The 24552-nt window shown below is 35.4% G+C and overlaps 1 protein-coding gene across 6 annotated transcripts in view; it reads left to right on the top strand.

The window, feature by feature from the left end:
- RHOBTB3 (Rho related BTB domain containing 3) overlaps positions 1-24552 on the top strand; it is a 124467-nt gene that overhangs the window by 24371 nt on the left and 75544 nt on the right. For all 6 annotated transcript variants that reach the window (XM_074202352.1, XM_074202353.1, XM_074202355.1 and 3 more), the window contains exons 5-7: positions 5054-5165; positions 6315-6680; positions 20922-21034. In XM_074202352.1, the coding sequence (XP_074058453.1) occupies positions 5054-5165; positions 6315-6680; positions 20922-21034 (591 nt within the window). The remainder of the gene's footprint in view (positions 1-5053; positions 5166-6314; positions 6681-20921; positions 21035-24552) is intronic.

Here is a 24552-nt window from a genome sequence, read left to right as displayed (position 1 = left end):
TTCTTAAAAATAAAAGTAAACAGGGCAGCTAGGTGGCGCAGTGGATAAAGCACCGGCCCTGGAGTCAGGAGTACCTGGGTTCAAATCCGGTCTCAAACACTTAATAATTACCTAGCTGTGTGGCCTTAGGCAAGCTACTTAACCCCATTTGCCTTGCAAAAACCTAAAAATAAAAATAAAAGTAAACAAATGAGATGTTGCAGGGTCCCCCCCGCTTCCAAGAATATATTTCTCTTTCCTGTGAATTCTCATAGACCTTTGGACCCCTTATGTTTTTTCATTCTCCAGTATATTTATTTAGGTATTCATCTTATCTATCTGTTTTTGAAATTTAGAACTACATCTCATTTGTTAGCATACACTGATTTGTAGTATAGTATATAGCACTTGCTACATGTCTGTTGAATTGAATGTTGCAAAAGCATTTAGAAAAAACTTGGTTTTTTAAAAGGATCAAAAAGATAGGGCAGCTATGTGGTGAAGTGGATGGAGCACTGATCCTGGAGTGAGAAGGACCTGAGTTCAAATCTATCTTCATACACTTACTACTTAGCTGTGCGATCTTGGGCAAGTCACTTAACTTCAGCACCTTGCAAAAACAAATAAATAAACTATCAAGAAGATGGCAGAGTGATGGGAAGCAAAGCCCTGAGTTCTTCTGCACAAACATTTAACAGAAATAGAAAATGCACCCTATTGATGAATCCTGATGGACAAGTCCAGGAAAAGTCATAATGAGTCCTTTGCACAGCACAGCTTGACATAGGAGGGCAAAAAGGGGTGTCTAAAGACACTGGAAATGGGGTCAGGCTACACTTCAGTGGCCAAAAAGAGGCTGTGCACCAGGACAGAAGGAGGTCTTAGACCCACACCAGGACACTATGATAGGCACAGGTACCAACTGGCAACTTTGTCACACTACTCAGTCCTAGGCAGAATGTGTAAAGGATCACAATCAGGTAAGGAGGTCCTAGGCCATGTATGGAAAAAGGAGGAATTTCAGAAGCCAGCAGGAGTGGTATGGATAAGATCATGAACATAAAGCAGGATCTTACTTCCTGCATCTAATCCAGACAGCAGAGGAGTAACTAGGGGAGGGATCCCAGACCAAAAAAGAACATATAGTTCTGCCTTTCTGAGCTCATAGAACTTTGCCCATTTGCTTATATGGGCAGAGTCCAACCTACTCTTGTTCAGATCTAAACCCTGGTCAAGAACTTTCAGAATTCCTGGGGGAGGGAGGTAAGAGGAAAAGAAGGCTAATTTTTATGTGAAAATAAAACAAAATTTTAAAAAAGAAAAATATGGGCAACTGTGTGGCACAGCTAATAAAGCACTAGCCCTAAAGTCAGGAGAAGTTCAGTTCATATCCAGCTTTAGACACTTAATAGTTGTGTGACCCTGGGCAAGTCTCTCAGCCCCATTGTCTCCAAAAAATAAAAATAAAAAACAAGAGGCAGCATGGTATAGTGAACAAAGTGCTTTGGAATAACAAGGACTCAAGTTTAAGTTCTGCCTTTGACTCATATTGGTTGATCTTGTTCAAGTTTTTAAATCTCAATGAGTTCTAGGAAGTTCTTTAAATTGCAGAAAAGTTGCTGGCCTGCATTGACAAATTGATCATCTTTAAAAACAAGTAAAAGATCATGAGATCTGTGATGCTGAGTTTATAGAAATAATAGAAACATGAACAGAAATTTTAATGGTTGGATGAAATGAACAAGAATTTTAATGATTAGAAAGGGATAGAATTTAGAGCTATTTATAAATGTAAAATAATTTAATGATGATCTAGAATTCAGAAGTTGAAATACACACACACACACACACACACACACACACACACACACACACACAAAATTTGGCAGCGTGATCAACTCCTGAAGGTACTTGAGAAATTGAGGAGTATGTGTCAAGGGGAGGAATGAGGAAGAGGCTATATGAGTGACTGGAAGTTTCTTGCAGAATTATTATAAGCCATATTCTTAGTTAGCAAAGGGGTAGTTATTATAGAGTAGATCATTGTCTTGACTGTCTGCAGGCATCTGGTAATTATTTCAGTTTCTGACTTACCACAATACTGCCTCCTGTGACTAGAATACTGAGAAAATTATTACTAGTCATACAATTATAGGTTTTAGCTTTATTGGCTATTCAAGAGAACAAACAATTCTTTCTTGAATGAGTAATTTGTTTAATTATGTTTAGACAAATCATAGTCTGTTTTTTTCTGATTTACAATTGAAGTATATTTTAGAGAAAAGTGCTTACTATTCTGAAGTCTTAAATCCATATTCTATTTCTATCATATGTTTTTCATTTTTAATTTAATTTTGGGGTTTTTTTTTTGCAAGGCAGTGGGGTTAAGTGATTTGCCCAAGGTCAGCTAGGTAATTATTAAGTGTCTGAGGCTGGATTTGGACTCAGGTCCTTCTGACTCCAAGGCTGGTGCTCTATCCTCTATACCACCTAGCTGCCCCCTATTTTTCTTTTTTAAAAACTATTTGTGTATCCCTCCAAATTAGAGCTCAGAGGTTCCAGGTTTGGAGAGACTATCTTGGATTTGTGGTATTCTGTGGATCTATACCACTAAAATCATGAACCATGAGCCCCCCACTAGTGCCCTATCTTTTAAATAGTCTATTGGTTCAATTCGGATGTTTGTCCTTCATTCTCAAAGAAAATCATGACATCAGGAGAGGTGATACCATGACAAGCATGTGAATTAGATTTGAATGAGGGAGTGCTGTGCTAAGTCACCAACCTCACTCCAGAGTCACCTGGGTCCAGTGACCAGATAAGAATCAGAACAATTGGAGATGGCCCTGGATTTGAGGCAATCAGGGTTAAGTGGCTTGCCTAAAGTCATACAGCTAGTAAATGACAAGTGTCTGAGGCTGGATTCGAACTCCCATCCTCCTAACTCTAAGACCAGTGCTCTATGCACTGAGCCACCTAAGTGTACATATTGATACAATTAATTCAAAACAAAGGCATTTTACTGAGAGTAGCTACAACACAAACATACTTTAACAAGAGGGCACTCTCCAATATATGAGTATATGTAAGTATCTATAAGAAGAGCAGGTACATACATAGAGTTCACAGGTATTAGGAACCATAAAGAGAATACATGTGTCTAAGACAGTTCACTCCGCTGGTATTACAATACCTCAATGTCTTTTCCCTTCTGGTCGTTTTCTCATGGTTTTCTCATGTTGCTTCATAGTGGCTGCATCTCTTTTTTTTGACAGGGAGTTCATCTAGGCCTTCTGGTCATGTCCCTCTCTTGATTTGACACCTGACTTCTCTAGGTAGTCCTGAGTACTTTACTTGCAAGAATTACACTTTTTCTTAATTGACTCCAGAACTAGGAAGCTTGTTCTTTAAGGACCATTCAGAGTATAGTGGCTCTTTAGGCTTTGGCAAGCTGTGTTCTAATTCTATAAATGAGCATTTCTTAACATCTTGTAAAGGGATAACAAAGTTTAAAAAAAAACTTTATTTGTACTTTAAAATTGTTAACAGTTTATGTTCTCTCTTACCTATCTCTCCCCATATTTTCTATGATTATATCAACTGAGCAATGGGAAAATCAGTCTTAATCAGGATTATCAGGGTGGCTAGGTGGCTCAGTAGATAGAGCACCGGCCCTGGAGTCAGGAGTACCTGAGTTCAAATGCAGCCTCAGATACTCAATAATTACCTAGCTGTGTGGCCTTGGGCAAGTCACTTAGCCCCACTGCCTTGCAAAAATCTAAAAAAAAAAAAAATCAGGATTATCTTGAACAGTTACCCTCTACTTTCTTATAAATAAGGAGAAAGTTTACTCATATATAATGAAACTTCATGATTCTTGAAGACCAGACATAATTTCTCTTGTTATACAGGTGGTCGATCAGGAGGTTGACAAGCATATATGCTTCTGTTACAAATAGCCATCAACCCCTACTTACCCCCCTTCACCCTAGGACTCCTATCAAAAGGCTTACACAGAAATTCTGTGTCATCATCCCTTGCTCCAAGCCTTCACCTTATACCAGGAAATCTCCCTGTATAGGTTTAGATATGGTTTATGTTTTTTTCCAAATTTTAAGTAACAAGGTCCTCATTGCTCAACTAAGCACTCAAGGTAATAAATGTATTATTGGGTAGGACAATCTTTTTTTCAACCTATAGAAAATGCAAATGTTGTAAAGGATTCACAGATACACAAAATATAAAGCACACAAAGAATTATAAAGTATTGAAAAAATATACAGAACTCAAAAAATATTTCCCACCTTTCAGTTAGTGTCTCTTTAATTCTATGCTAAACAGTGACAGCTTGAACACCCTCAGAAGATGAATATATAGATCACTTGGGGAAGCAAAGAACTTCAACCTTAATATTCCTTTATTCCTTCCCTAACCCCTGCATTATATTAAGTTATGTAGACAATACCACCCTGATGGTATGAAGATTATCCATCTAGCAAGCTCAATGTATGTTCTCCTTCTGAGGGTGTCCAAGCTGTGTAACGAAGGTCTATTATTATTAATTAAGAGACTGAACACACTGTCTTTTCCCTAATATCTTGCTCTTTTCTGCTTGGGCTGGTCTGCCTTCTAAACAGGGGCAGATGAAAGGAAAATCATAAAAAGGTTGAGTTGGTCTGTGATTTCATTTTTATAGACCACAGAGAATGGTGATTCTTCCAAAAGGAATCCATTTTCCTGAGTCTCTGCCAGTCACTCATGTTAGAGACAACCCGAGTCATTAGGGAGTTGTCTTCTCTCTAAACAAGGTGATACTGTCCCTCTCTGGGGAGGCATTTTCCTGACCCCAGACAAAGGCTCACACTCTGTAACCTCATTAAATTGATAAGAGACATCATTAAATTAGGGGGAATTCCCCTGATGGGTCTAATTACATTATGTATCACCAATTATTTGCATTATTAAAATTATTGTGACTATTGACCTATACCAATATAGGCCTCTCTGACAATGCTAATATCAAATATGTAATTTTAGTGATTTTGTGTTTTATTTATTGTTTTCACTGTTATAGTTGGAGTATTTTATGATTCAAACCTTGAATCAAAAGTCATCTGAAAAAATGAAGAAAAGGAAAAAAAGTGGCAAGTGTCGTGGAATTAGGCCACCTCAGCTTGAACAACCAGGTGATTTTTATAGCTCATATAGACATAATGCTAGAATGGTTGTCACTTATTAGATTGGATAGAATAGCTTTGAAATATAAATAAATATAGAAATAATTTGGTTCTAAAGATATTCCATTACCTATCATAAGCATTTGCTAAGAATTGCTTTCATGTTTATAATAGGTGGAAGTCCCCTAACTTAGGTTTTTAATTTAATTAATATATTTATTTTGATTTAAAATTCAAGTATAAATGTTTCTATATTGTTGGTAGTCACTAGATTAACTATTTATAAATTATATGATTTTTCTAGGAAAATTTGCAACCTTTCTGAAATAAAATAAAATAATATTTTTCTTTTCAAAAGATTGAACCTAACAATTCTGATGGTTTGAAGGATAAGGAAGGCCATTGCAAGTTTATATAGGGATGCAAAACTTCAGTTCTTCCCAAGAAAACTGCTTCAGAGAGGAGTGGGAGACTTTATTGATTATATGCCCCATAGTAAGGAATAGTAACACCTGAAATGAGCTTAAGAAATTATGCTCCATAAAACCATAATGTGCATTTTTATCTATATTTAAGCATTTTCCACTTGTTCTGTAAGTGAAAATGAAACATTTAAATATATAAAAAGGAAAAATCACTCATGTACATGTTATAAAATTCTATAATTTAAAAAAATCTAATGACATTGTTATATCTATCTATATCTCTATCTCTATCTCTATCTCTATATCTATATCTATATCTGTATCTATATCTATATCTATATATTTTTTTGCAAGGCAATGGGGTTAAGTGGCTGGCCCAAGGCCACACAACTAGGTGATTAAGTGTCTGAGGCTGGATTTGAACTCGAGTAATCCTGACTCCAGGGCCAGTGCTGTATCCACTGTGCCATCTAGCCGCCCCTTTTGTTACATATTTCTAAAGGAAGGAGCACCAGATTTGGAAACTCAATCTCTGGTTCTTGTGTGGTTTTGAGTATTCCAAATAATTTGTTGAGTCTTATAAAAGTAAGGAGTTTGGATTAGATTATTTCTAAGGTTCCTTTTTATTCTAAATCTTAGCTGAAAAACAAACAAAAAAGCACATCTAAAGGAACCTTAACTTTTAATAGAGCTATATGAGGATTGTTATTTTTCTATTCTTTTTTTTTAATAGAAAAAATGCCTGTCTTAAAGGGTGAAGCATCACACTATAATTCTGACCTCCATAACCTCTTGTTCTGCTGCCAATGTGTGGATGTAATATTTTATACTGAAGATTTAAAGGAAATTGTGGAAGCCCACAAGATCGTCCTTTGTTCTGTAAGCAATGTCTTCATGCTGCTGTTTAATGTGAAGAGTCCCGCGGATATTCAGGACTCCACTGTAATACGCACTGCCCAAGATCTCTTTGCTGTAAACAGTGAAGCAACGTTTCCAGTGACTAGCCAAGGCCCACCATGCAACCCACCAGTAAGAGTCATAGTTAAAGACTCTCTCTTCTGTTCTTGCTTATCAGACATTCTCCACTTCATTTATTCAGGTATCTTCTCAGAATGGCTCCAGCTACTCAGTGTTTTTATAGCTTTTGAATGTGAAGCTTGCATGCTGCCTTTCCCAAGTAGTCTTGTTCGTTTTGACAGTTCACGTTTCCCCTTCTCCTACTTCTGAGTTATTATTTGCAGTGGATTCTATAAGGAGAAAACAGGTCACTGTGTCACAAAGGAGAAAAAATCCATTCAATTCAAGCAAGTTTCTTAATTCCAAACAATTTATTAGCTTGGGTTAACTGTAAAATTGCAGTGGTGATGAAACAGTAGTAGTGAATAAAATATCTTGTTTTTCTACTGAATGGTGGACAGAACTTATTATATAATCTGTATTATTCAACTAAGATTAAGGTGAACTCAGGAGGATAGATCTTTTTAAAGAGCATACAGATAAAAAGTTCATTTGTTTTGATATGAATGCATACCCTGAAAGCAGGATCTCAGAACCCTGACCTTCAAGGTACTTAGAAGGAGATATAAGAAAAAAAAAATAGAAGTGTGCCTGGGTAAATGAAACATTCTTCTAAGTTAGAAATATCTGAGTTCTCATTCAGCTTCTGACTCAAGCTTTGTCAATTAATTTCTCTGATCCTAATGCAATTGCCTAAGTTTTATTTTCTAAGTTATGAGCTCTGATGTCTATTGGAGGGAGTTTCCAAGCCAGTAAAATCAAAGAGACTTTATATATTGAGATATTTATAAAATATAAGAAAACACAAAGAACTCCATTTTTCACTTTAGAAATATAAATTTACCAGGTGTATGTAAGGTATTTTGCTAGTGTGCCATCTCATCACTTAATTAGTCACTGAACAATTTTCAAACACACTTTAAAAACTAGCCTAGAGGCAGCTAGGTGTTGTAGTGAATAGAACACTGATTCTGGAGTTGAGTACCAGAGTTAAAATCTAGTTTCAGACATTTACTAGAGTTAGGTGATCCTGGGCAAGTCACTTAACTTTAATTGCCTTCCAAAGAAATTAACCTACACTTGGACAGGAATAAACCTGGATAAATTTTGGTAATAATTTTCTTAATTTTTGATACCTTTTTCTCCAAACTGCCTTTTACAAGTGCAATTCATATACTAAACCTAGCACTCCTTTTTCTCCAAATTACCTTTTACAAGTTCAATTCATATACCAGACCTAGCAATCATTTTTTTCCTTGGCTATCTTTTTTTTCAACTCTTAGTTGTTACTAAAAATCTGAAGAAGTAGAAATATTGTCTAATTTTTTTTTAGTTTTTTTTTGCAAGGCAATGGGGTTAAGTGGCTTGCCCAAGGCCACACAACTAGGTAATTATTAAGTGTCTGAGGCCGGACTTCAACTCAGGTACTTCTGACTCCAAGGTCGGTGCTCTATCCACTGCGCCACCTAGCCGCCCCCGTCTAATTTGTTTTTACCAAACAAGTTAGAGCATGGCAAGAGCATACAACTCAAGGAATTTAAATGGAAAGTTTAAAATAATATTAAAACTAACTTTCTCTGACAAAGAAAACTATCTAGACCTTTGATTTATTTTCATACATGGAGCTTAGAATTTGCTTTTCTCCTTTTAGACTGAAACTAATCATGTTTCTAAGAGTAATCAGTGTGAAGCTTTTTTGATTTGGTTCTGTACTTCAGAGGTTTTAACTAGGAACATATGGTGGGTTTATTTTGGATGCATTAGGGGGGAGAATATCATTGTTTATGTGTACACAACAATTCTAAAACTGTTGATGCTAGAAATTAGGTCACCTTTCTCTCCTTCTGTTGTTTGGGTATAAGCTACAAACATGCATGCATATTCACAAAATCTAAAATTTAAATTGGTTCTTTCAAAAAAGAATAATAACAGCTATATATCTATAAGCAACAAGGAAGTTATTATTGGGATAGAAACGAGTGAAGTGAAGTCAACCAACATTCATTAAACCTTAGCATGTGCCCTAGTACTATGCTAAGAATATACAAAGAAAGGCAAAAGCAAGTTCTGTCCTCCAGGAGCTTTCAATTCAGTGGAGGGAGACAACATATAAACAAACTATATACAAATAAGATGTACAGAATAAACTGGTGATTATCTCAGAAGGAAAGCAATAGCATTAAGAAGTTTGTCAGAGGGGAGGCTAGGTGGCGTAGTGGATAGAGCACCGGCCTTGGAGTCAGGTGTACCTGGGTTCAAATCCGGTCTCAGACACTTAATAATTACCTAGCTGTGTGGCCTAGCACAAGCCACTTAACCCCATTTGCCTTGCAAAAACCTAAAAAAAAAAAGAAGTTTGTCAGAAGGAAGGATTTTAACTGAGGCTTGAACGAGGCAGAGATGAGGAGGGAGAAAATTCTAGGCATAGGAGGTAGCCAGTGAGGATGTACAGAATGGAAGGATGGACTGTTGTACAAGGAAGGCAGAGTCACTAAATTAAAGAGTAAATGGAGGGAAGGAAGCTGTAAGAAGACTAGGAAGGTAGGAAAGGACCAGGTTATGATGGATTATAGAGGATGATTAAATTAAGTGCTTTTAGGGGCGGCTAGGTGGCGTAGTGGATAAAGCACTGGCCTTGGAGTCAGGAGTACCTGGGTTCAAATCCGGTCTCAGACACTTAATAATTACCTAGCTGTGTGGCCTTGGGCAAGCCATTTAACCCCATTTGCCTTGCAAAAAAAAAATCTAAAAAAAAAATTAAGTGCTTTTAATCAATTCTGGTTAGACAAACAAAACTGCCATTAGTTGAGTCAAAAACTTGCATATAGTGACTGCCTAATATAGTTCTAGACAATATATCTTACTTAAGGACCTTGCTTAGTATTCTGGATTACTATGCTTCAGATTTTGAATACTTTGGTTCAAAATTTTATTTAAGAAAATTATAATTGGAAAGAAAGTAATTCTAAATTGTTAATAGGCTTAAAATAGTGTATAATGCTTTATTTCTTCATTATTTCAGTGATCTATAGGGATTTCCTTCACTTATGCAGATCAGAACCTTTATACAAATCAGGAGATGGTCTTTGAAAATTTCTGTGACCAAAAAATTAATCATTTTGCTGCTAACCTGGTGTTGAACTCTAAACTTAGCTTATCTGGCCCTCATACAACAGACAATGCAATCCATTACTGAGCCTATACTCAAAACTTTCCCAGTTCTACAGGACCTGTTGGAATCTCTGGAATAGCCTTTACAAAAACCCAGGGTCACCTCTTACACTACACTGAGGCTTGAAGAAGGAATTCAGGAATTAGTGGAACTATATAACTATTTTTTATAAAAAGTTTTAAGGAAGAGTTTATCTTTCCTCCTTTACAATAGAGCTATAAATCTAAATCTTATTTATGAAATATTCATGTCCACTCAGTTTTTACCTCTGTGCCCAATTTAGCATGTAGGTCATCTTGGCTGTTGAAGGCTTTGCTAGCACAGCACAAACTCTGGCAGGTGAAAGGCACATGGTGATTGCTTGTGTTGTTGGATGATTATTCTAACCGAGTACAGAGAGGCTCATCACCAGGGGAGGATTGCCAGCCCCCAGTCCTGTGCAGAACATCTTCCCATCACCAGATAAGGTGTCAGTCTGTAAACTTAACTGTTGGTTCTCCAATTATGAGATCCTTGTCCAGGGACCAGTGGGTTCTTTTGATCCTCACATCAACCTGAGAAGTAGATGTTATTATTATCCCCATTTTACAATTGAGAAAACTGAGGTAAATGGAGATTAAGTCACTTGTCTAGGGTTAAATAACTAGGAAGTATCTGAGGCTGAATTTGAACTCATCTTCCTGAGTCAAATTCTAGCATTCTTTTCTACCCAGCTTCCATTATATAAGGATAGTGTAAAACCAGTTTTACATAACTGAATTCTTCTGGAGATATCTTGTATGTGTTAGGCATAATGAGACTGAAATATATTGCCAATGATGAATTGTAAGGAATATGTTGTATAAAATATTATTTATATACAACTGGAAAAGAAAGTGGACTGTAGTAATAGCATGAGAAACAGATAGATTAACATTAGTCCACATAAAACATCTAAAACCCCCTTCACAATGATAGCATATATGGGGGAGGTGTGTTAATATAAGATATAAAGTCTTAGATACTATGGCTCCACTGGAGAATATCCACAATGATGAAATTCCAGCTTCATTTGAATATATGAATTATTCAACCATAAGCTCTTATTGCACATGAACTACTTCTCAAAGTAGTTTCCTGCTTTGAAGTCACTGCTGTGACCCAGTACATTGCAGCAGCTCCTTATTAAGTAGAACCTTCATTAGGCCCAGAGGAGCCTCACTTTCTCTCAGATAGTGGTTTTTATATTGGAGAAATTTGACTGATTGAATAATTTAATATATTAGACCCAATTCTCCTCTTGAGGCCAAATAAATAATACCCTTAGTATTCCTCCACATCTTAATACATTTAATGTAGAAGAAATGGATTTTGCTCAAAAAAACTCCCATTTATATGTAAGACTGGAGATTTTTTCTTTTAATTATACTGGACCTGTGAAGTTGGCTTAGCAAGTAATAGATCAGGAAACCTTCCATCTACCAATACAGATCAGCAACTGTGTTAGAACACAATGTCTTAGGGGACTACCTGGGACCCTGAGAGAGTTATGTGTCTTACCTGGGTTTCTGTAGACACTTTATTCTCCTTTTGAGGATTTCTCCTATTGAAGATTATTTTCTATTTCATTAGACTAGCTTTTATCATTCCCCAACATAGCCAGAGTTGTTCAAGTACTCCTACAGTACATCAGTACCTCACCAATTCAGTTCTCTGGGAAGTGTTATTTAGGAAATGGGCATAATCTTTGAAGGAAGCACTGCCAGCAGCTTACTTCAGGCAATAGGCAGAAAAGTTAGAACAACAAAAGCAATTAGAATACAGTGGTGTGACTCTCATGTTGCAATAAAAAGTATTTGAATTCTGTGCCTTATAAAGGTAGGAACTAGACGCGATGTGATTGTATTGATGAGAGGTATAAGCAATGAAGTGTCTGTAGCTGTTTGAGTGATGAGTAGAATTATCATTTTAGATAAATGCTGATTCTAGCTGATGAAAGGGTGAGAAAACTGAGTCCACTTTCAAAAATGAGATACCCCATATCCTGAAGGCATTAGGATTCCACAGTGGAGGTAGTAGAAGTAGGGCTGGAGGAATACAGTATTCTCATAGACGAATAAATTGAAGATTTATATACACAAAATAAATTAAGGTTATGGGTGGGTACTAACAACTGGGAGAATCAGGAAGGGCTTATTGAACTTAGCCTTGGAGGGAGTTTGGAGTTCCAAGAAGCAGGTGTGAAAAAAATTTCCAAAGATGGGGTACAACTTATATCAAGACATAGAGGTTTAATATGGAATGTCCTGTATATAGAAAATGGTAAGTAGGCCAGTTTGGATGAAGCATACAGGGTTTGATGGCAAGTATATCTGGAAGTGTAATATAGAAATATATGAAAATATATAACATAGCCTGGAAAGACAGGCACCAGAAAAGGGGGATTAGCATTTTATCCTATCTTGTAATTTCTTGAGCAGGATAGTGACAGATTAGACCTGTGCTTTATAAATATCAATTCTACCATTATGTGGAGAATAGATTGGATGGGAGAGATTGGATGTAGAAAGAGTACTTGAGGAGGTTAATGCAGCAATTGAGGTGAGAAGTCACAAAGAACTTAGAATGATTGTGTTTTCTGAGTAGAGAGAAGGGGATAGATGTAAGGGAATTGGAGGAATTGGAGTTAACAAGACTTCACAAAGTCTTGGAATTGGAAGGAGAGTGAGAATGAAGAGTTGAGTATAACTTCTATGTTGTGAACCTGGATGATTGGAAGATTTGTGGTTCCCTTGGCAAAATAAGAAGTTAAGTAGTTTTAGAGGTATCTATGAGATATCTAGGTTGAGAAGTACAGAAGGCAGGTAGGGATATGAGATTGGAAATCAGGAGAGAGATGAGAAAAGATATATATAAATTTGAGTACATAGTCAGGTCTTTGGGAGCTAATGAGAACAGTAAGATAGAGCATGCAAAGATTGTTCACTCAGAGTGCATGGCCTTTTTAAAAAAATTTTGATAACAGTATTTCATTATAAGTTGATTTCTTGTTTGATTTCATGTATTTTATTTTATGCCTTTAAAACATTATCCTTTATTTTTAAATGTTTTATTTATTTGCTTTTCCAACTACATGCAGTGGCAGTTTTTAGCAATCATTTTTTTGCAAGGTTTTGAGTTTTACATTTTTCTCTCTCCATCCCCTCCCTCAACAGAGCAATCTGATATAGACTCTATATCTGTAACCCTGCTAAACAGAGATTCATATTGATTATGTAAAACATTATTCTGAGAAAAGGTGTATAGGCTTCACCAGATTGTCAAAAAGGTCTTCGACACACAAACAAAAAGATGAAGTCCCCCCCCCTCCTCCCAGTGCAGAAAGAAAAGAGGAGGGCCTGTGACACCTAAGCATAGGAAATTGAACATGGATAATCATCCTGCAGAGGAGAGTGAAAATAATTAGTCATGTAGGAAGAGAGTCAGAATGTTGCAAAAATCCAAAGGGGAGATAATATTCAGGAGAGCAATGGCCAATAGTGTCACATGCTACTACACAGGATGAGAAACAGCCATTGGATTTAGCTATGTGGTTCATTGGTGACCTTGAAAAAATAGTTTCAATCTAGTATTGAGGGCAGAAACAGATTGCAACAGGTTGAGAAATGAGTGGGAGATGAAAAAGTAGAAACAACAGATGTGGATAGCTATTTTCCCCCTAGGAGTTTGTAGGAACAAAGGACATATGTAAAGCATGGTATCATCAAATGAATGATTTTCATTTTTTTCTTTAAAAGGATGAGAAAGATCTGGGCATGTTTGAGAGCATAAAAGGATGAACCAGTTATAAAGTTTGAAAATTAGAGATAAGCCACTGAAGGAGATAGAAGAGGAGGGGATCAAGAGTCCAAATAGAATTGGCTTTTTTTGTGTGAGGGTGAAGTAATTTTATATTTTTTGGGGAGGGGATAGATAGCATTCTTTATCATAAATCCATCAGAGAAATTGCTTCAGTATTTTTTCCCACATTTGCTTTTGCTAGCTGTATTTCCCTCCATCCTAATCCCCCCACCCCCATTTATTCGATTCTCTCTCTTTTCATTCTGACCCTCCTCAAAAGTGTGTTGTATCTGATTACCCTCTTCCATGATCTTTTCTCTCTTCTGTAACCTACACCACCCCTTCCCTCCCCGTCCTGTCTCCCATCCCTTTCCTGTCTTATTTTCCTCTAGGGTTAGATAGATTTCTATACCCAATTGAATGTGTATGTTATTTCCTCTTTGAGTCATTTCTGATGAGAGTAAAGGCTCACTTAATTCCCCTTACCTTTCCCCTCCTTCACTCCATTTTCCTTACCTCTTTTATGTGGAATGGCTTACCCCATTCTACCTCTCCTTTTTCTATCTCCTAGTAGATTCCTTTCTCACCCATTCACTCCATTTAAAAAATATCTTCTACCTTCAAATTCAACTCCCTCCTGTGCCTCATCTATAAAGGCTCCTTCTAACTGCCCTAATAAGTGAAAAGGTTCATATGAATTATCAGTATCAACTTTCCATTCAGGAATACAAGCAGTTCAATATCCTTAAGTCTCTAATGATTTGCCCTTCCCTTCTGCCCACTCCATGCTTCACCTAAGTCCTGTACTTGAAGATCAAATTTTCTGTTCCACTCTGGTTGTAGAAGAATTGATTTTAGCAAGAAAGGCCATTTCATCTTCTGAAATTAGGGAAAAAAAGAGAGAGAGATAATGGACTGTGATGTTGAGATGATGATGTTTGTCCTTTGTTCTCAAAAAAGACCATGATATCAGGGAGTTGATGCTATGACATGCACATGAATTGGATTTGAATGAGGGGGTACTGTACTAGTCACCAGCCTCACATTCTCCTCAAGGGCCACCTGGATCCAATGACTGGATATGAATCAGAACAACTGGAGATGACCCTGAATTCGAGGTAAACAGGGTTAAGTGACTTGGCCAAGGTCACACAGTTAATATCAAGTGTCTGAGGCTGGATATGAACTCCTGTCCTCCTAACTTGCAAGGCCAGTGCTCTATTCACTTTGCCACCTAGCTGCCCTTGTGAAATGAAATGTGAAACTGAGAAAAGGGAGCTTCCAAATGATGACCTGTGCTTTTTCAGTGAAGTATGGAATGAGGTTCCCTGTAGAAAGAGAAGGGAAAGGATGTGGAGGAGGATTAAGAGAGGTTTAAAAAGGGGGGGGGGAGTTGGACAAGATTATTTTGAAGTTTCTTCTAAGTCTAAATCTTGTGATCATTTGTGTATAGGGTTTATAGTCAGATTAAAATCCACTCTTGGCTTTCACTATGGCTCATTTTATCCTAAACATTTAATTTATTTGAGTTTTAATTTCTTTGTAAAAGAAAGAAGGGATTGGTTTAATCTTTGGAATCCTTTCAAGTTTTAAATCTATGGTCTTAAGAAATAGTTTTGTGCCAACAAACTGAGTAGAGAAGATAATGATAACCTTGTTAGTAATGACCCACATTGATAGAGCATTTGAAGGTTTACAAAGGAAATTCTTCACTTTTAATGGTAGGTCATGCTAGTAATACTATCTGCATTTGCCATGTGAGGAAATGGAATACCAGAGAGATCAAGTGACTTTCCCAGGGCCACCCAGCTAATAAGTATCATACTGATTATGCTTTATTCTATTATGTTTTATGGCAGATCAGCAAATATGGTAAAATGGTATGGATTCTATACAATTCTGAAACTTCTAACCATTCTGAGATCTTTTTAGGATCTTTTCAGTGATTATAATTATAGAAATAGTGTTTCAGCCCCCAGTCAAACCAGGCAGGAAGCATATATTGAATAGCAAAGCATTTAATTGGAAAGAACAAAAGTTAAATTAGCAGAAAATCAAACAATAGAATTATTTTTAATCTCTTGTTAATGAAAATGGGACAGCTTCTCACAGACTCCTATGCCATTGGAAAAAGGAACATTTCCTGGAGAACCCCAACTCCCTGGGGAGTGAGGGTTCCCTCTTGAAGGAACCCCTTGAGTTCCTCCTACTCCTCTCCACCTTTGAAGCTGCCATTTTCTACTTCGTTGCTAAATTGCTGCCGCCATCTGCTGGAACTGTTTGTTGCTGTGGCTTCTTTCTTTAGGCTAAGGAAATAAAAAGGCTAGAGTGTTATCCCTGTTTGCCAGACAGCTAGTATTTCTCAAGGAGCTAATCAACCAGTTTTTACCTTTCATTTTAATTTTAAAACACTCCTCCTAGTATCCTCTTCCCAATGACCCTTTCTTTCCTAATACTACTCTCCCTTGCCTCTGTCCTAGCTGGGTTAGAGTATATGAAGTCATCTGATTGAACAATTATGCCTACTTCTAGAGCAAATAAATTCCCCAAAGGTTAATGATTTTTTTCTGTATAAGGATCATTTATTCAGCAAAAAAAATTTGCTCTAGTAGATATCCACAGATAGGAAAAGATGCAGTTTTATAGCACCGATTTCAAAGATCCCTCAAAGCGACGAATGAGTTTTGTATTTTTTTCACTTTGGAATTATTTTCTGTTTGCATTTCATATTTCATGACTGGGTCATTTTTAGACATACATGCCATAATTTATGCATACCATTTTACTTATATTTATTGTGTCTATTAGAGTCTAGTAGGGTACATAGGGCATATACACTTATAACTAAATAAAAGAACAGATATAGATAGCAACTCTTTCAGAAAGATGATGAACTAAAACCCAAGTTAGATTTGAGGGGTAAAAGTTAGTAGTAACAGAGAAGGCTTCCTGAAGAAGGTGGTATTTAATGAATAAGAATTCAGCACATAAAGACAGGGAAGGGAAAATATTCCAAATATAGGAAATAGCAGTCAGCAAAGGTAGAAAGAGCAGGATGCCATCTGGGAAAAGAGAATAAATCTATTCTAACTGGAACATATGTCTGGGAGTAGGATGAGATAATATTGGAAATGTAGGGCAGCACAAGAATTAGAAAAAATTTGAATGGGAGCCAAAGATATTTCAACTTTGTAGCCAAAACACTACCTATTTGTCAACAGAGAAATGACATGAGCATGTACAATATTTGGTGAAAAAGAAGATCCCAAAGTAAGGCTTTTGTTAGCCTAAAAGTGACTTTGCAAACTTTTCTGATCACAAAATCTTCTTAATCACTATTGCACCATTGAAAACCTCTCTTTTATCATATTTTTACTAACTTTATGTTTATAGATTATTTTCTCAACCATAGGATTTTTTTCCTACTTTCTGTGGAAAAACTTCTGAGTATTATTTGTTTGTACAAGAACTAAATATGCTATCATAAACATAAGGTAAATATGTTTGACTTCATTGTACAACAGATTGAAAAGGTGACTCATAGGAATTGGTATAAACAGAGATTTTAGCATCTCTAAAAATGACTGAATAAGCCAAATCTGACTTGCTTATGAATGAGTTTGAACTATGTCATAGTAGGACATTGTAATATATTAATAACTTCCTTTTGACTTCTAGTTTTTTTGTGGCATGTGTATTCTCCCATGGCTCGCAGGTCACCCATGACCTTCACAATTGGTGTTGTCTTTGGTTCTTTTCTCTTCCTCACCTCTCATGTACAGTCAGTTACCAGCTTTTTTTCAGTCCGAATCCTGAAACTCTTCATTTATCCATGCCTTCTTATTTGTTCTCTGTGATACTACTAGAGAACAGGTATGATTTGTACTTGCCATTACTTAATAGCCTTATTTGAATTATTCCTGCTTTTATTTTCTTGCTGCCTTGCTCCATCCATCCTTTCTTCCTTGCATCAAAATCTATCCTTTATATCCGATGAGAGGAAAAGGGGAAAAAATGACTAATATAAAATTAAAACAATTAACTAGATAATAAAAGAGCAATTAGTTGTATTTGGGGGATTCAAATCGCCAGATCCATGTAGTCCAAAGAACCAAGAAATGTGATTGATGAGCCACCTACTGGTGATTTTGAAAGCATATGAGTGAGATGTTACCCTTCTGAAGAAGGACAAATGGCATGATTTTCAAAAAACAGAATGGAGTTGGTTCCACAAATAGGATAATGATTGGACAAACAACTAAAATTTCTGATAAAACTTTAAAATTTTACTCTTAAAGAGAGATGAATATCTGGATAGGATAGTGTTGATCACAGTGGGCCAGCATGGCTCTATCAAGAATAGGTAATGCTGTCATTCCATCAGTGCAGCAATCAGGGACAATTTTGGGGTATTTGCAATGGAGAATACCATCTGTATCCAGAGAAAGAATTGTGGAGTTTGAACAAAGACCAAAGACTATTACCTTTAATTTAGGAAAAAAGCCACTATCTTATTATGCAATTCTACTATCTCTTATACTTTATTTTTCTTCCCTAAGGATGTGATTTCTCTCTCATCACATTCAACTTAGATCAACTTATACCATGGAAACAATGTAAAGACTAACAGAATGCCTTCTGGGGGGGGGTGGAGAGGGAAGGAAGATTAGGGAGAACATTGTAAAACTCAAAATAAATAAAATCTTAAAAAAAATAGGTAATGCTGGAATTAACTTAATTTTCTTTTTTGACCAGAACCTAGTCAAAGATTTTAGCAAAATATTTCATGACACTCTGATGACTCAAGATGGAAAGATATGTATGAACTATAGAAAGGTCAAATCAATTCAGAATTACTTGAATAACTGGACATGGAAGAGTAGTCATTAAAAGATCAATATTAATTTAGAGGTGGATCTCAAATGGAGGGCCCCTGGGATTGGTTCTTGGTCATCTACTATTTAATCTTTTTTTAAATCAAAGCTATGAATTAAAGCAGATGACATACTTATCAAACTGATAGATAAAACAAAGCCAGCAGGGATAGCTAACAAGTGAAATGACAGTCAGGATCTAGAACTTTGAGTCAAAGAGAATGTGATTAAATTTAATGGAGATAAATAGAAAGCATGGAAAGCATGGTGCATCAGGTGGAGTTCTGCCCATGTTTTGAGTTGTACTTCTAACATTTATTTTTAACCCTTGGTAAGTCACTAACTCTTTCAATTCTTGGGTAAACTCCCTAGGAATTATCTGCTGAATTATAGATCAGTTGAGTTTGGAATTGATAGAGGAAGGACCATACTGGGAGTTTTGAACCCTTGAGAATCACAAATCCTTTCCATAACTATTAATACCTGGGTTCAGATAATAAATTTGCCAAGTACAAGATGGGAGTGGTGTAGTGAAACAATCTCTCCTGTTAAAGGTTTATAGTTTTAGGGGTGGCTAGGTGGTGTAGTGGATAAAGCACCGGCCTTGGAGTCAGGAGTACCTGGGTTCAAATTGGTCTCAGACACTTAATAATTACCCAGCTGTGTGGCCTAGGGCAAGCCACTTAACCCATTTGCCTTGCAAAAAAAAAAGGTTTATAGTTTTACAGAACTCTTAAGTTTAATATAAATCAAAATTTATGGCAGTTTAAAAAGCTAATTTAATCTTAAGATAGTAAAAGAAAAAGAATCACAGTATCTGAAATGGGGGGAGGTGATAGATAGCTTTGGTCAGATCACACCTAGACTATCGAGTTCAATTCTAGGGACTACATTTTAGAAAGGACATTGATTTGCTGGTAAATGTCTAGATGAAGTTAATGAGAATAGAGAAGATAATGTTTTATCAGTTATTTGAGGGAACTGGGGAAGAAAAGATTTAGAGGAATGATAATTGTCTTCAATTAATTACTTAATGGACTCTCAATTATTTGGAATTGGATGGAAGAGGGATTTGACTTACTCTGCTTGGTTATAGAAGACAGAATGAGGTGCAATGAGTAGAAGTTGCCACAAAGCATGTTTTGGCTCCATGAAAGGTAATGTTGCTTGACAAATGTAGAATGGATTGACTTCTCTTCTTCTTAAGTGTTCAAGCACACCCTGCATTATTACTTGTTGGGGATATCACAGAGGAGTGGCTAGGTGGCATAGTGGAGGGGCGGCTAGGTGGCGTAGTGGATAAGCACTGACCCCGGAGTCAGGAGTACCTGGGTTCAAATCCAGTCTCAGACACTTAACAATTACCTAGCTGTGGCCTCGGGCAAGCCACTTAACCCCGTTTGCCTTGCAAAAACCCAAACTGCACTACTCCCTACTCACTAACTATCAGACTTTCATACATTATAAAGTCTGCTCTAGCTCCTCAAATTAATTCTGTGTGAACCATATTTCAAGTGTTATTTCTTATAAGCTGTTGTTCTTGATTTGTTCCTTTTGCCTAAAATACTTTCCCTCTGGCCTTTTAACTTCATCTCAAATACTTCTTTCTCAAAAAACCTTCCTTGATTCCCCCTAATTGGTAAGTGACCCTTTCCCCCTCTGGCCTTATGTTTTGTTTTGTGATCCTGTAATACACTTATGTAAATTTTTTAAAGCTATCTTTACCGGTATCTGATATCTCTTCCTACTAGATTGTAAGTTTTTTAAGAGAAGAAATTTTATTTTATTTAAATCTGATACCTCTTTCAATAATATTTTTGAATTTTTTTGCAATATATTTATTGAATTACATTATATTACATTAGCATATGAAGGATCCTTGTCTTTTTTTTCCTTTTGAGCTTATATATTTGGTGAATGATATACATAATGCAAATTTTCATCATGAATCCAATAATGTATACCTAATATCTGTATTTCACAGTCCAAAGCAGACTTCACTTGGGGCCTTGGTCTGAATTGAATACATTCTGAACTCACTCCATTACAGTACAAGTCCTGATTCATTTTAACTTTGTAGACTTGGCTATAGGATTTTCCATTCTTTCCCCAGACAATCATATGCTCCACTCTAAATTACTGCATTTTCTGAGGCTGACAGCAAAATCAACTAATAAGATCTAACTTAGGGTAATTTTCTTATTCCTTCAGATCAAATATAACAACATGATTACCTGACTTTGTTTTCCTATCATTGTTCTCTCACTAATGGAATATAGTAACTTTAAAAAATGTGTGGGCTGCTTTTTTCCTTATAAGAGAAAGGTATAATTGAGTAAAGTGCGACAATTTTATATTTGACATCAAGGTCTCTTAAATCTTCTCTTCCCTGGTGGCCAGTTTCTAAATCTGAACTCATTTTTAACTTTTTTTGGCTTATTTTCTTATTCATTCACAGGTGCTTTTCAATGGGAAGAGTTAGAAGAAGATGTAAAGAAGAAGTTGAAAGACCCCAGTGATGTTTTAGGTGTAATTGAGAAGGTTAAATGTATATTGAAAACACCAGGGAAGGTAAATTAGTTAATTCTTAGTCTCTTTTCTATCTTTCCTTCATGAATAGTAAAGTCTTAAGAGGGGGGGTTTATAATTCTAAGTCAAGGGCACAGTCTAATGTTTCATCATTTTTTTTCTTAAATCATGGTTTATCTTCAGTATTTTAATAAAAATAAGTCAAAATAATTATTCTTTATTTTTTAGTTCATATGGATATTATGATCTAAATGACTTAAAATGTTTACTTATATATATACTATTCTGTCCTTTTGAATATTGTCATAGGCTCAGAGAACAGGTTTCTTCAGTCTAAACTTTTAGTAAGGGTTAAGCTTTATTTTGAGAGGTAATTTCTCACTAGAACTAGTCAAAGACTAACAACTCTAAGCATTTTCACATATGAAAAATGTAAAGTAGGATTGTTTACAAATTCTGTTGTGTACAGTTTATTTTTTATGTATATGATAAATTTAGTTTGTTAATTCTAAAACTGCCTTCCTTCTCTCTTACTTCCCCCTGAATCTCCTTTTCTTCTCTTCTGTGCATTTAATGAATTGTTTTATTGATAGTTTTATTCTTTTCTCTTTTTTGTAATGCTATAACTGGTCTCCTATTACTCCTCCATTGTTCCCTCACTCTAAAAGAAAACCAAACCCTCCCTATAACAAATAAGCCATGGCAAGCAAAACAACAGTCACAACAGCAGTAACAATTGCAACATGAACTACACATTAGCCATATATGAAATATGTGTTTCATTCCATCACCTTTTGAGTCAAGAGGTGGAATGCATGCTTGATCATCAATCCTTTTGAGTCCATTGTACTTATAGCTGTCTTCTTCAGTCATAGCTGGTCATTGTACTGACTGGTATTCTTAAAGCTTTCAGCATTGGTTTTCTTGACAGAATTGTAGTCTTTTGATAACTTGTCCTGGTCTTACTCACTTAAATCTGAGTTTATATCATCCCTCCTTGGTTTCTCATATTCTCTCCATTTCTTTTGGCATGGTAATATTTCATTACATTAATAAATCATATTTGTTCAGCTATTCCTCAATCGATGAGCTCAATAAATTGATTTATGTCTACATCTTGGCTACCACAAAAAATGTTGATGAATGTTTTTGAACTTACTAGTCCTAGTTGTGATATTACACAGAGTATGGCTGTACAAATTCACACTTCTACTAATTGTACATTACATAGAATATGGCTGTACAAATTCTACTAATGGTGCATTACCTGTTCTCCTACAGTCTTCCAAAAAATGAATTTGCTGTTTTTATTTTTTGTCATCTGAGCAAGTCATATATATGTCAGTTTTAAGTTGATTTTCTTTGATTAGTGATTTGAAATGTTTTTGCATATGATTATTCTTAGCCTGACTTTCTTCTTTTTGAAAATGGCTTGTTTCTTTATTAGTCACTTATTTACTGGAGAATGGCTCTCATTTTTATATATTTGAATCAATTTTCTATGCCTTAGATATGATATTTATCAGAAATTTGCTATAAAAATTTTTTAAAGTTATTTCCCTCTATTTTTAACTTCATTGATTTTGTTAGTGAAAAAATTTTGAATTTTAGGTAATCAAAACTATCTATTTTAATCTCCTGTGATCTCTGTCATTTGTTCTGTCAAGAATTTGCTTCTTATCCATAGTTGTGAAAAGTATCTCATTCCCATCTCCTCTAATTTATGTGACTTTAAAAAATATTTATATATGTGTGTATGTATATATATATATTTGTATGCATATACATATATGTATATATATATAGAGAGAGCGCTTGTTTTGGCATATAGTATAAAATGTTGGTTTATCTTATTTTCTGCTGGATTGTTTCAGTATCACTAATAAGTTTTGTAAAATAGTGAGTCATATTCTAGTATATGGAGTTCTAATGACTATTACATTTAATTGTTTCTGAATTTTGTTGAAATATCTTCTGTTGATTAACTTCTTGAAATCTTTCTTTGTACTTGGAATACTTTTTTATTTGTAAGGTTTGAATTTTGACTTTGACACCACTGTATGTTTTAATTTTGAGGTTTCTTTTAGGAGGTGTATTTCTTCTATTTTCACTTTTTCCTCTGGTTGACAGTTTCATGAAATATGATATCAAGAGTTTAGTCATGATTTTCAAGGAATCTGATTATTCTTAAATTATTTCTCTTTGATTTAAATTTTTTAAAATATAGCCCAGACTCATTGTAATATTCATTTTCTCATTGTTTAAGCTGATTGCCACCCTCAGGAACACCTGCTCTTCCAAGGGCATATAAATGGTGAGCCCACCGTAATTAGGTGTCTTTGGTCTAAGATAGTCAAATATTTTTTTAAATGCTGGCATTATTAATAAAATGATTGGATTACTCAGAAATTATTCCTTTTCAGTTTTTTAAATGCCACAGAGAGTAGGTAGTTTACATTTTCTTTAGGATTTTTTTTCAATCTTTTGTCTTTGTTCTAAGTTTGAAGGTGTTATAAATGTGGTTTCAGAGGTTAAGAATGATTTGTATTGTACAAATCATCATAAAATTATTGCATATTTTAAACTTTAATAACTTTGGTCCCATTTAGAGAAACATTCTATAAATAATATTGATGGACAAATTTATCAAATTTTTAATGTGTATAATACATCATGTACTTAGTATAGTCTTAATATCCTGTAACAAATAAAAATAGGTAATATAGGCAAGGAGATCTCTATATTTTGTGGCATGCAGAGGTTTATAATCTTATAGATCTAGAACTAGAAAGGATATTAGAGGTTCTAGTCCAGCTCTGTACAGATTTATAAAAGTGGAAACTACCCAAGATCACACATGTATCATCTAAGTCAGGATTGTATCCTAGGTTCTCTGGCTCCTAATCCTGAGCTTTTTCCATTGTCCCTTAGTAGTCTGAAAGGAAAAATATATATATGCTTTTGCCTTTAATTGAATTTTGTAAATAGTTTCTATTATGTTTGTAGGTTGTTGTTTATGCTTCAAAGTTGTTGGTTTGCAGATTTAGGAACAGTAGGGGGACTTAATTAAGATTTTACATATCTGTTTTTTCAGCTGAAGAAAAGAGCATTTGTCTGTTTTTCCAACATAGAATTATGGGCTAGAAAAAAGCTGCTTTTCCCTCCTATTTTGTTGTCTACAGATAATGGATAACAGTTCATGGCATAGGTCTATTGTATAGGTGCAGCTTTTAAGCACAATGCAATTTAGCTAAGTGGTTTGCACCACAATTCGTAGAGGTCATCCTCTATTTCCTCCAGCTCTTTAAAACAGAGGTTCATATTATTTTTGTGTCAATAAACCCCTGTGGAAGACTGATGAATCCCAGGGACCCCATTTTCATTGCATCAAACAGAATAAATAGGGTTGCAAAAAAAACCAATCATTGAAATAGTTATAAATTTTTTTGTTACTTTAGAATCTACTTGACAACAACTTTAGAATCTGTTTAACAAGTTATTTAAATGTATATACGGAGATATTTATTGGTGTCCTTCCTTTCCTTGTTGTTTGATTTGAA

Source organism: Macrotis lagotis, chromosome X (genome assembly GCF_037893015.1).
Source record: "Macrotis lagotis isolate mMagLag1 chromosome X, bilby.v1.9.chrom.fasta, whole genome shotgun sequence".
Lineage (NCBI taxonomy): Eukaryota > Metazoa > Chordata > Mammalia > Peramelemorphia > Peramelidae > Macrotis > Macrotis lagotis.
Note: the sequence above shows the minus strand (reverse complement) of the source record. Positions and strands in the feature narration are given on the sequence as shown.